We start from the raw sequence: 13,221 nt of genomic DNA, 5'->3' as shown, positions 1-13,221 counted from the left end.
CTGAACTGTTTAATATTGTAAATAATATTATTTAAAGTAAAGTATTTAGTTTATTTAGTGTTGTCATTTAAATATATATAAACCATTAAGAAAATCTAAGTAAGATTAGTTAATTTAGAGATAGTTACTGTAGTAACTGTTATACTTGTTGTTAACTTATCTTTACTTAAAAGTCGTACGCGTTTTCTTAAAATTTATGCTGTGTTGCGGGTTTGTGGGAATGGGTGTGAAGTGCGTTGTCTTACCCCTAGTTTTCTCCTGTTCTCTCCTCGCAATCTTGCGAAACCCAGGGGATCGCGAACCGTCACAGGCATACAAACCCCTTGACGTTTTAGCATCACCATCTATTTCCAGTATTTGAAGATTTCAGTCTCATTCCAGGCCGATACGTTCAAATAGCCAGGAACTTTTAGTTCTTCTTAAGCGCAGGCTTAAAACGTATGCTGATATCGATCTTTTTATGTAGCAGCTCCGAATATTCTTCCTTCAAATATTAGAACGTCTACCTCAGTACACGTGTTTAACAAGAAACTTGAAACACGTTTATTTTTGCGCGATGTAAATTTATCATTATTATTCGATTCGATTCTCTCCAGTTGTCGGGTGTTCTACTGAGTAATGTTTATTGTGTCTCAGCAACTCCCCGTAGCTTAGAGAAACAACACTTTCCGCAACAGGTGAGAAGTTCCAAGGATGGCCGATAATTGTACACTTCCAAGGAGTCAGGTACATCTAGCTTGCCAAACCAGGTCTTTGCACCTTTGGTGATATGCTTCCAAGAGCACCAATCACGATAGGTATTATTGTGTTTTTCGAGGCTCCATGAATCCTTCTGATTTCAAATGCTAGTTCCTGGTACTTTTCAACCTTCTCCTCTTCAGTTTTGATGGTGTTCTGGTTCGCGGGCACAGCTATGTCAATAAGTGTTCATTTCTGTGTGTCTTTATGCAGTAGTGTAATATCTGGCCGATTATGCTTCAGCACTTTGTCTGTGTAGATAGTCATGTCCCAGGTAATCCTTACTTCTCCAACCAACTGAGCCACCGGTGGGTGACGGTTTTAGCACCACCATATATTTCCAGTCTTTGAGGTTTTCAATCTCATTTTAGGTCGATACGTTCTAATTAACAGCAGGCTTAAAACGTATGCTGATATCGATCTTTTTCTTTAGCAGCTCCGAATATTCTTCCTTCAAATATTAGAAAGTCTACCTCAGTACAGTTGTTTAAGAGGAAACTTGAAATACGTTATTTTTGCGCGATGTAAATTTATTATTATTATTATTATTATTATTATTATTGTCATTATTATTATTATTATTGTCATTATCATTATAATTATTATTATAACAATAAAATAAATGAAGACTTAGGTCGATCCAGCAAGAAAATCGTTCAAATCCTAATAATCTGATCACGCGCGGCAGATTCGAAAGGAAATAAACAAATAGTCAATCTAATTCAAGTTCTAAAGTAGTGAGACAAAGAAAGCAACGTGAAAGAACGGGCTAGCTATAGAGCGAGTTTGCATCATCATTTCACAATACAAGCTTCGAAAGGAAGTACTTCAATTTATGTATTTCATTTCATTTTGTTACAGTTCAATGGAAGAAGTACAGCTACCGTAAGGGTGACCTGTAAAGGAATCATAGAACCAATACATAAAATAAAGTTTCCGGTGTTTCTTGAGTACAGCTCGTGGCGTTACCATGTTTAAACCCAAAACTTGAATATCTCTGGAACGAAAGAAGATATTCCAAAATAGAAAACACCATTCTTCATCATTTTGAAAGTTCTTTAAAGTAAGCAAAAGACATTTTTTACTTCATAGGCACTTTAAGAAAGAGGGTCATGAAGGCAAAATGCCAGTCACACTGGTTACTTTTCTAAGAAATCCCAGTCCCTCCTACTAAAATCCCAACCGGAGTTATGATAGGAACAATATAATTTTGGAGCATCGATATGGTTGTATGAAGCAGTTAATGATGCCTCAAAACGAAACGTGACATTACTAGAGAAAGGAGGCAATAAAGACGATGCGAGCTATAATTTGTAGCTGCGTGGGTTTGCTTAACCAAGTGTCCGCCAAAAAAAATGCCTGCTATCACCTTCAGAGTTACTGGCATCATCATCATTATTAAATTCATCAACACAATTTTCCTCACCAGTATCGTCCTTGGAGTCGTCGCCCTCTTCATTTGACCCACAGAAATCGCTTCGCCGAAGGTCTTGCAAGACGGTAGGGTACGTTAATTAGTTTCTGTGCCTAACACATTGGTCAATCATCACACCTAAGCTTCTTTTTTTACGAGTGATTGCATTGGTTTCAGTAGGTGTTCATTCGCGCTAGTGAATCGAAGCCGTATTAGAAGTATGGATGTTGTAGGCAAGGAGCTTTGAGGTTTAAAAGGAAGGAAGGTCCTCACTCTCACACGGCAGTGGCCACGAGCACAAGGAGACCGCATGAAATACTTCATATCAGGAATTTTAGGAAAACCTAATACCTAATAACTTCTGATAATGCAAATCCCATTCGCACCAAGGACTCTTTCAATTTCTCATTCCCAGCTAAAAATCAGATCAATTACACTTCCCATTTTATCCCATTTACGCACTCCAGCTTCCATCGCAGTCTGGTCTAGGTGCTCTGAGAGCTACAAGCAACTTAGAAGTAAGCATAGGTGCTTGGGTGCAAAACAATAATATTCACAATTTCGTTGGAAAAGAATAGGCGGAAAACTCTATAGGCTTTTCCATCATATTCCTGAGGAGTAGACCCTCAAGGTGGAGATCAGGTTCTAAAGCAGGGGTGAACTGAGGCCATGCGATATTCGGGATATTTTGGGGGATTTTTTTTTACAAAGTTGTTACCAATTTCATTGTTGTCATACTTAGCTTGTGATGAACGAAGCGCTGCCACCACTTTGTTCCATTGTTTTTGTATATAGAGCTTTACTTGCTGGATTATTGGAGTGGGTGCAAATGAGTGTAATTTGTCCCATTTCCTCATTCAGCGCTTGACCGACGTAGTCACCCAAGGTAAGTTGGATTTAGCGTTGGTCATCTTCCATGGGATGAGAGTATCAGTAGCAAAGCTTAAAGAGGTTTTGAACAACTACCAGTTTTCATTAATGGGACTGATATTGGAAGCTTCACGTTTTAAACCTTCCAGGTCCATACGATTAAACAGATAGACTTTGTGTCGACTTCTTTTTTTCCTTTTTTTTTTTTGTCTATAGCTTGCAATTCAAATTAATACATTTCTTTCATCGAGTCCTTTCCTGGGGACACATGAGCCAAACAAATGGGCCACTTCGGAAGATGCCATAATACTTTTTGTTTGTCCCCCCAAATTTTGCATAAGCATTGTTTCCAAGTCTTGGGACCTACAATGGTCCTAAGAGAAAACAAAAACAATGCCTACGCAATATTTTGGGGTACAAGCAAGGAGTATTATGGTATTTTCCAAATGTTTAAAAAGTGTTAACGGGCCTGCGCGACTCCTGCCATTCGCAAGCGATTCTAAAATCTATGCCTTCAAAGTTTAGCTCTGACTAAGGTGTCTTTTATCGACTTTTCTTTGCGATATGAAAGTGTGGGTGGCTCCTTAAATACTTCTCTAACATGCGTTTGGTTTTTTTGAATAAGGTGCCATTTCCCCATAAATCATGTTCTTGAGGTTAGGTAAAGCCGGGTGGTATTGTGTAACAAAAGGCAATATTTTCTTTTGTGTGCTGTTGTCTTTGTTTTGAAGTGACCTCTCTCTATCCGTGAAGTTAACTTCAGATAGGAATTTTCTGAAAATTTATTTGGGTATCCGCTATTCTTTAGACGTGTTGTGAAACTCTGCATGTTAGTAAACGTCACTGAGACTGACGAATTTGTTCTTAGGAGGCGTAGCGCTTCTCCTTTTATGAATCCTTTCTTAATGCCTGGTGGATGACACGAATAAAAATTCGTATAGTGAAAGGTCTCTGTCCGTTTGTAATGTGTTTGTACATCAAGGGTGGATTCTCTATAGAATCTCTCGCCTTTGTACACTTTTGTGTCTGAACTGAGTCTGATATTTCAGCCGTAAATTTGATTGTATCGTGGTAGTTGTTTGCCCTTTGCACAAAATTTTCTATATTGTCTTTGGTTGTGTCCCACAGACAGAAGACATCGTCAATGTATCTCTTCCAAATAGAGACAAACACACATGGTTTTTGCAGACAAAACTCTTCACCTTAAATCAAGCTATCGGCAACTGATGAGATCCACATGATAGGATCGAAACCGCGGTCTTGCCTGACCAATTGATATGTCAGAGAACCTCCATCTAGAGTCGGGTTATCTTAATGCCTCTTCAAAGAAGCGACTTAAAGACATTAACATCAAATTTTAAAAGAGCATCGACAAGAACGATTTATATAACTACAGAATTTCAAGGAGGATAGCTACTGACCATGGCCACAAACCAAAACACGCTGAAGAAGTCAGAAGAACGAGTTAAGAAAACAACGCCTTCAAAGAGCATAACGATCTGCTAAGAAACGCAGAAAAAAGGCAAACAAAGCCTATGAAAAGCCAGCTATCTCACTGATACAGGGCACAATGTAACAGGCGTTCAAAAACAAAATGAACCCGGGCCCGGGTCAAACATTTAAAACCAGAAGATCACTCGCCTCTACCGCCGATAAACATATCGCTCGAGCCTAGAATTAAATTGGCGCAAAAGCGTGAGACCATAAGGTCACATTTACATTACTGCTGAGAAAATCAACACAAAGAAACTAAAAACATTATTTTCGAGACCAACTATTTTCTTGAAAGAAAACGTATCACACAGCTGCAGTATAGAGATTCAAATGTAAAGCCTTATAGGGCAAAAACCATTGCTAAATGAATCCTACAGGAACCGCCTAAAAGAGGCGTCCATTCAAATATGTACTCAAGATCGAGAGCAAAGCTATGACAAAGGCAACAGAAACCAGACCACGTACAAGGCACTGGTGTAAGTCTGTCAACCCTTTTAAACACTAAGCCAACTGTGTGACTTCATAACGAAGCTTCGGCGCGCGAAGCTCACTATCGGAGCACTATGGGTAAGATTTTTGGGTAATCTATCGATGCGAGAAATTTGGTTTATGACGTCACGTACGTCCGACCGTACAGACTGTCGGGGTGGAGGTGGGGAGGCAGGACAGCCTCTGGGGACGGGAGTGTTCGGGCAATGTTCCTTGGCAGAAAATCGCGTGGCGGCGTTGCATTGCCAAGCCGCGTTTTCTGTCGGGAAATCATGCTAGTGACTAGCAAACGGGATAAAGAGCAAGAAAGAGCACGAGAGAAGACGACACGAAGAAATTTAAGCAAAGAAATCATCGACGGAAGCCGAGGAAGGAGGAGAAGAGAAGATTTCAATGAAAAATCGACGTAAAGCTGAGCGAATTAGAGCGAGAAAAAAAACAGTTATTTACAACGGTTAGCTTTCAGGTAATGTTTTCCTTTTTATTATGTGCCTCGCTGCCTCACATATTTTGTAAAACTAGCTAAAAACGAAAAGGGCCTGAAAACGTTTTCAATTCCGTCTTGACAGAGATTCTGACATACTTCAACAATTAACAATTATTGGATAAGGTTGAGCATGTTAGCGATAATTATCAAGGCCAAAGTTTGTGTTATCTGCTGAAGCCGAAGGCTGAGGCGGATAACACAAATTGAGGCCTTGATAATTATCGCTAACATGCGAAAACCGAATTCAATAATTGTTTTATTATGCATATATTCCTGAGCTGAGCTCCGCCATGACAAAACTGATCGAACTGCTGGTTAGTGTGTTAGGTGACGTCACTTCTGCATGCATAAAACTATTGTCTGTAGGTATGACGTCAATTCTACATATATAAAATCTATTGTCTGTAGGTATGACGTAAGAGAAACAAAGCAAGCAAGAGTTAGCTGCGTGCTTATAGCCAATCAAAATCGAGCTTGTGACACCTATGTATAATAATCACATTTATAGCCTTTTTGTGTGAAATGGATGTCGAGTTGTGAGCTGCTTTGTTTGACAGTGAAATTGCAGTCGAGTTAACCTGCGATCAGGCTCTATTTTAGTTTCGCGTGCTACGTAATGTGGAGTTGGCGAAACGAAAAATAGAGCCTGACCAAATTCCTCTTCGAAATTCCTTCCGCCCACCTTTTTTGATTGATTGACATGTCCTTCGTCGGCCAATCAAATTTACTTCCATTACACCAATACACGCGTGGACGGCAGATTCACGCTATTTTGTTTTGACCAAAGTTAATTACCGTGGGAGGAATATTATGAACGAATTCGAAAGTTACCGTTGGCTTTAATTTGAGAAAAAACACATTTAAAGCATGAGGAATGTTTTCGACGACTATATTGCGGCAAAGGCCGGTGTAATTCTCCCTCCGAACTTCACTGAATATGCAATCTTTTAAGCTTGACATCTTAATTTGTAATTGAGATAACCTAGCATTTTGTCGTTGGACGGTTTGGCAATAGATTTTTAAAGAAAAAAAAGAGAAATACATTATTCCTTTAACGTGTTTCCCATGAAGGTTTCTTTGGTGATTTTTTCGGGTAATATCTTTAGTTGCAGTGTATTTCTAGAATTGCGCGCAGTAAAATCATGATACGTTTGGCTGTTAATTTTTTGATGGAGTACGAACAGTGAGATGGACTCGCAAAGTTTCTTTTATTGTTGTACAATTGATCTCTCTGGAAACACACCATTTTAGTTTCTGGAGTGTGAGTTTTAAGTTAAATCAACTGGAAATATTATGAAGTGTGCAAAAAAACCGTGTCATCAGTCATGTACAGTAAATAAATAAAGCCGTTTGATACACAGATATTCAAAACATGCATTCGTGTAACTTGCGATTTTATCAGCATCTCCTCCTGTTGATATATATGTCCCTTGTCTCATCCAGAAAACCAATATGCATCGGCTTTCATTGCCATTTGAAAGAACCAGCTATTTAGCGGCTTTCAAAACATCAGGGAACTTTGTGCCAAAGTTCTTTCAACCCCATGGCCACAGAGCTCGACAACGGAATCGCTAATTTCACTCGTTCCAGAGATTCAAACCCGATTCTGGACAAGTTATGAGATATTTCAGATGGCATATCTCCATTTATACAAAAAAAATCAAGTTGCACCGTCCACGGCATTGTAAGAACAAAAGGGAGCAAATTTCTTCGTACACTTATGGCGGATTAGTCTCGAGGACTTCGCGAGAGCTCCGCGCAATCACGATGGCATTTTCACTTCCGGCGTTTCAACAGCCAATCAGATCACGAGTTTGGTCGGCCAAAATTTGGCCGACCAAACGGAATTCTTGAGAGACTTTTGGTCAGGCCCAATTTTAGCGAGCGACGACATAAGAGAACATATGGGCGAAGCTAAAAATGGGCCTGATCGCAGGTTACAGTCGAGTAAGCGCTTTAGGTTGACTTTTTACTTAGTAAAGACTTTTGCTCTTTTTCTGAACTGAAGAGAGAGGGAGTAAAGATTGTCAGTCAAATAGAAAATGTTGTGAAAGAGATTATTGTGCATGTAATTTTAGTTTTAGTTTGTTGTTAGTGTTTGCAAGGCTTGTTTGTTTACTGCATGCTGTCAGCACAGGTGTTTGATTTGTTGGATCATTGTAAACTGTAGACACTAATGACGATTAATTTTTTACTTTATGAAGAAGTATAAAGTAACACTATACACTTTTTTTTTTATAACAACGTTTTTTTATAAGAACGTTGAGGCTGAGATTAACCAAAATTTTAAGAACGTATTAACAAGAAGACTGGGTAGATTGAGAATATTTGGTGCTTGTATTTTAAATGAAAGCATGAAACTGAATCGAAAGGTAAAGAAATGTAAATTAACCCAAATACTTAAGGGCATGTTTAGTGTAACATAACCATGGTTTTCTTATATATTGCATGACACACATCTCAGTTAATGAGTAGTTCTTATTTATAATCGTTACAAAATATTAAGGCCAGGCCAAACTCTCGCAACATTTCAACGCAACATCTTGCAGCATTGTTGCATCATGTTGCGACTCTTCAACACCATCAAAGCAAGCACTTTGATAGATTTCCTAGTCACGTCCGCAAGATTTCAGTTATTAAAACACCATACCGTGTAAAATTAAGAAAATCTTTAAGAACGTTTTCAGCCTAACAACGGCAAATTATATAAGAACGTTCAGCCTCAGATCCAAAATGAGACGTTTTTTATATAAAAAAAATAATAATAGTAATATAATTTGCTTTCTGGGGTGAGAGACGGGAGCTCCGCTTTTAGGCTTAGCTAAATCTATATATTAGCTGAGTTGGTAGAGTTTTCAAATGTCTCTAAGAGACATTGCTTAAATTTTCAAGATGATTGTATCCAAGTCGAACTTAATTATCACCTTGAAGTGAAATAAAGCGAAGCCAAAGGTGAATTATCAAACGAAGCTCATCTTTGTAAAGAAAATTAAGCAACTAAACCTTGAAAGAATAATACTTGAACTGTACTCAAATTATCAGTGGATCTCTCTTATAAACGCAGACTTCTTTTTCTTTCGAAATAAGGTCTTAAAGCTACTGAGGAAAGGCTTTTTAAACATGGAACGAAAGAAGCCTTCAGAATCTTTCTCTAAACCCACCAAACCAAATATAAAAATGGAACGATTCACAAGTACAATGTTTCACATTAGTTTATTGAGACACATCACATTATGACCTCATTTGTTTCATTGAACTGGCTTTCAACAAGCTACTACAACTCTATCCTTATCAACTAAAACAACTACAACAACGATAACCAGTTTTACTGAGCTGCACTACTCTTACTAGAAGTACGATATGGACTTCTCGCAAATCAGATCGGGGTAAGGAGCATATCCTGCTCCCAACGAACAAGGCAAATCGTTCCATTGACCTGGAGGCTGATCTACGAGTCCCCTCATGTGACCACAGTTTTCTCCGCCACTGTTGACTGGCTGTCCTTGTCCCCACGCTTGGAAATGACCCTCCAATGGGGTACCGTCTATCCAGTAAAACTTGGAGTCAGCCAATCGTTGAAGACCAAACCATATTCCAAGTCCCTTGTTGATGTTATATTTCTTCGTCAGGTTTGCAATAAAACGGTTTTCGTTTGATGATGTGATTATGGCGAGATCAGCTCCCATGTCTTGGCACTTTTTGCGAGCGTCTTGCCATTTCGAGGTTGCAGTGTTTTCCACGTAATAACACGAGTGGCCATGTTTATCCCAGCGTGGTGGACAGCAAGCTGATATAAATAAAAAAATATAAAGTATTTTTTAATTGATGTTTTCTTTTCCGTTTTTGATCAGATGCGGAACGATGGGCAGCTCCTCATTGGAAGCTTGCGTAGTCTTATTTTTAATCACAATTTTAGAGTTTTTGTCGTTGATTTACCTGGGCTACGAATGACAGTGAGGTTATCGGTGGCCCTGCATTGTATTAACTAACCTCGCTACGAAAATCGTGTAACTGTAAAGTTAACTATGAATGAAAATTTAAACATTTTGGTTGTTGCAGTACAAAGCTGTCATAGCTGCCAAGATATTTAAAAGCTTTTCGATAAATAGGTCGCACGTCACATTTTGGAAGACAGCTTTGTCACGTCTATAATTTTGATTGTATCACCTTTTTGATCACCATTACACTATAACAAAACTGCACTTGTCTTAAATTGCAACATTTAACTTCCGACAAGCTTCTCGATTCCAAAGCTGCAGACTAAAAAGGTTTGTATAATCAACACGAGAATCACCGGTAGCCTCACTTTCATTCATCAGCCTGATAACTTAAATGACCCATTAGTTTTTCATCATTCCGAGATATTTCCGATCGTGGATGATGTATTTTTATGGATGAAAGTAAGATGGCTGATTGCATGCTAGTTTCTGTGTTGCAGTAACTAAATATTAAGTGTTCAGGGGCTTGAATGCAGGTAATTTGTTGGTTTCCGTTCTCTTGTGACCTAAGAAAATTATCTCTTACATCCACAATGCAGATATAAAGCCCTTGGGACACTCGTCAAACAAGTACAGAACCTAACAAACATTTATTTTATTAAATCTGGATCTTTCAATCCTGTTGATTCCTTCCCTCTCCTTCCCCACTCTCCCTGGAGGGAGATGTAAGACCTTCGATGGCCTTGGCTTGCGTTCGGAAACCATTCAAATCCAACACTGTATAACCTGGGGGAGGGCTGGGGGGAATTAATACTTACGGCCTGTATTGTGCCTTTACCGACTAATTTTTCTGGTATTAAGCCTCAGGGGCAGGGCCTGTAAGCTTCTAACAAGGTAGGATAGCGGAAGTACTCTTATGTCAATTAACCGCCATTTTACTTACCACCTTCGCAACATTCTGATTTTGCAGACAAAATGTCCAGTCGTGTCCTTATCTCTTTTATGATTTCTTCCTTTACATCTCGTCTCAGACAGGACTCATCTTTTGTGAACACTATGAGAAGGATTAAAGAGTCTATGAAGGGGGTGAACACCAAACAGATGATAAACAGACCATACAGAGAGGAGGAATCTGAAAACTGCGAAAAAGCTCATAGACGTAACCAATTCGTAATGTGAGATCTGGAGAGCTTTAGAGACAAAATATCATCTTGAATAACGTTTTACTAGCGGAATTTTAGTAACCGGGCTTCGTGCACTGCTGGAACCCGCGTCGTTTAGGAGGAAGTTGCATGGCCAGCGTACTGCCTTCGACACTGTGTTTCAAAAATTTGGTAGACAACCAAACAAAAAGCTAAGTGTTAAATGTCCTACAACAAGAAAAGAAGAGAAAGAAAGTGAAAAGAAAAGCGACTGAGGGCACGAGAAAGCGGGCGAAATATCAGTGCCGGACAAACAACGAGAGAGATAGAGCAAGAAAGAGGCCGAATAAAGAAAAGAAGTCATGGTGACGAACAGTGGAAGAAAGAGCAAGTAAGAGCGCAAGAATGGTGACAAAAAAGGGAGAAACCGGACAGACTAGTTTTGAAATTCAAGTTTCTTTAATACTAATTTACGATATTACTACAAAGAACTGAAATAAGAAAACAATTTAAGTTGTATGAACGAAAGATTCATAAGTTTTAAATAGTAAATATAAATCAGAAAAATTTACACCGCTGTTATTTTCGACTTAAATCCTAATGCTGAAGGTTGGAAACAAACCTAAAAACAAAAGAAAATCCGCACTATCGTATATTTAATTACCTCCGTGTGCTTGTGTTGTCTCTGTCACCAATAGAAAAATCACCAAGAACAAAGTGAAGGAGAAAATCAATCCAATCTAAGTCTGTAGAAAATTAAAAGAGACCACGCCTATAAAATTTGAGCTTTTTTCAGTAAAAAAGCAACTTACACCCTAGAACACATGCCCATGCATTAATCCGGAAAACATCTACTTTTTGCAACATAAAAGTTTATTGCGCAAGAAGGTGGTAATACGCGCAATTCACCATCTCAACTTGCAACGCAACATTGTTGCGCGACAAGTTGCACGAAAAATGTTGCCCGCATTACTGGGTCTTAAAGTCTTAAAGCAGAACGTAGCTAATACTGCGAAGATCCCTAATTGTTTTATACCCTATTTTATATTATTTTATATCCTTTACTGTGTAACTGCATCCCCAAGGATAACATGAAACCTGAGCTGAACCAAACCATAGTTAGTACTCTACTAACTATGACCAAACCCAAGCCATTTACCCTCAGGAAGGCCCCAACTAACGTGTGTGAAACCACAACTAACAAAATAAAACTTTGACGGTTAAAAATATCTCTATTTGTATGAGAGATGGATTTACAGAATGTCAACTAAACGAACATTAACGACGGTCGAAATATGTCTGCGTTCGCTAGATTTCTTCTTCTTCTTTATCTTCTTCTCCTAACAATGAAAATCTTGGATTATCAACCACCTCGATGTTGATTAGTATTGAACACTGAACTCTAACGGCACTTGCGAGCTTACGTACATCACACGTATATAGTTACTTCAACTGATCAACAAACTCAGTACCGTACTCAATTACCGTACTCCTCCAAGCGCTGCAACAAGCTCTGACTATGTAAGCTCAACTAGCAAATTATTTAACGAAGGTGGGATCAGGAGATTTTTAATTTGTCATTGTTTTGATGGTGATAAGACCGGACACGCAAGTTTTTGTCATTTTAACAGAGTTAGAGCTTAGCCAATCAGATTACAGAGCGCTCTTGGAGTAGCGTGAATAGAAATCCAAAGATCAGAGAGAAAGAAAGTCCCGCTACTGAAAACACTGTATGCACAGAAACGCAGCAACGATTTTTCTAAATAGCAAAAATAGCTTATTTTAAAACGGGATTACCTAAGAGAATTGTGAGTATATCTACAACATGTTATATTTGTATGCAATAAGGTCAATACGTAATAAATGAATTTTGTTTGGTTCATTCTTTTGTTTTATTTTTGAAATTGAGTGTTTCGATGTAATGCTAAACTTAATCAACCACTTTTACCGCTATGTCAGTTGTAAAAAAGGAGTTTTCTGTAATATTGTTCCTTAGTTTGAATTTATCTGCTTGTAACAAACACTGATTTAAACTAAAAAGAATCATTGCATTGATACTTATAAAGCAACGGATCATCTTCTTCAAATTTTTACATTTACTCGCTACGGTTAAGGATGATGTTTGAGCCGTCGAATTATGTTCCAAGTTCGAAACTCAAAAGTGTGGTTGTATTTTTTAAAGTAAGGGTCGATCCGCATTGAGGACAACCTTTTTTTGTCCGAGGCCAATTTAAATGAATTTGTTCGACTCAACAAAAGTTATTTGCCCTGGTGCATCCTGTAGCTTGTCAACACTTAAAAAAAACACAACAGAAAAAATCGGAACTTGTCAATGACGCCTGTCATGAAAACAAAAGAAAGTAACAACAAAATTGTAACGGTCACTCAGTGAGGGGTCCGAGGCAGAACAGCGGCTCCTTTTTTGAAATTTGTCCGAGTCAAAATATTTTGTGGTATCCAGACCCTTCTTCATTCAGTAGTTATTCATCGTTCTTGATAGTGACGAGGCCGGATACGTAGGTTTCTCGTCATTTTAACATTTTTAGCAGTTAACCAATAAGATTACAGCTCGCTCTTGGAGTGGCTTGATCAGAAATCGAACGATCACAGAGAAATAGAGCCAAACACTGTATTCGTTTAATACTTCTG

The 13,221-nt window shown here is 38.5% G+C and overlaps 1 protein-coding gene across 1 annotated transcript; it reads right to left on the bottom strand.

The window, feature by feature from the left end:
- Positions 1–8,831: 8,831 nt before the first annotated feature.
- On the bottom strand, positions 8,832–11,303 carry LOC137977675 (CD209 antigen-like protein E). Its single transcript, XM_068824966.1, has 3 exons — positions 11,237–11,303; positions 10,374–10,484; positions 8,832–9,279 (listed from the first exon to the last, which is right to left on the bottom strand). The coding sequence occupies exon 3, from the start codon at positions 9,176–9,178 to the stop codon at positions 8,840–8,842; it is 339 nt and encodes a 112-aa protein (XP_068681067.1). The 5' UTR covers positions 9,179–9,279; positions 10,374–10,484; positions 11,237–11,303; the 3' UTR covers positions 8,832–8,839.
- Positions 11,304–13,221: the final 1,918 nt, after the last annotated feature.

This window comes from Montipora foliosa, chromosome 11, assembly GCF_036669935.1.
Source record: "Montipora foliosa isolate CH-2021 chromosome 11, ASM3666993v2, whole genome shotgun sequence".
NCBI lineage: Eukaryota > Metazoa > Cnidaria > Anthozoa > Scleractinia > Acroporidae > Montipora > Montipora foliosa.
Note: the sequence above shows the minus strand (reverse complement) of the source record. Positions and strands in the feature narration are given on the sequence as shown.

Coding starts and splice junctions, on each gene's coding strand:
- LOC137977675 (XM_068824966.1), bottom strand. CDS start 9,178: ATGGGAGCTGATCTCGCCATAATCACATCATCAAACGAAAACCGTTTT.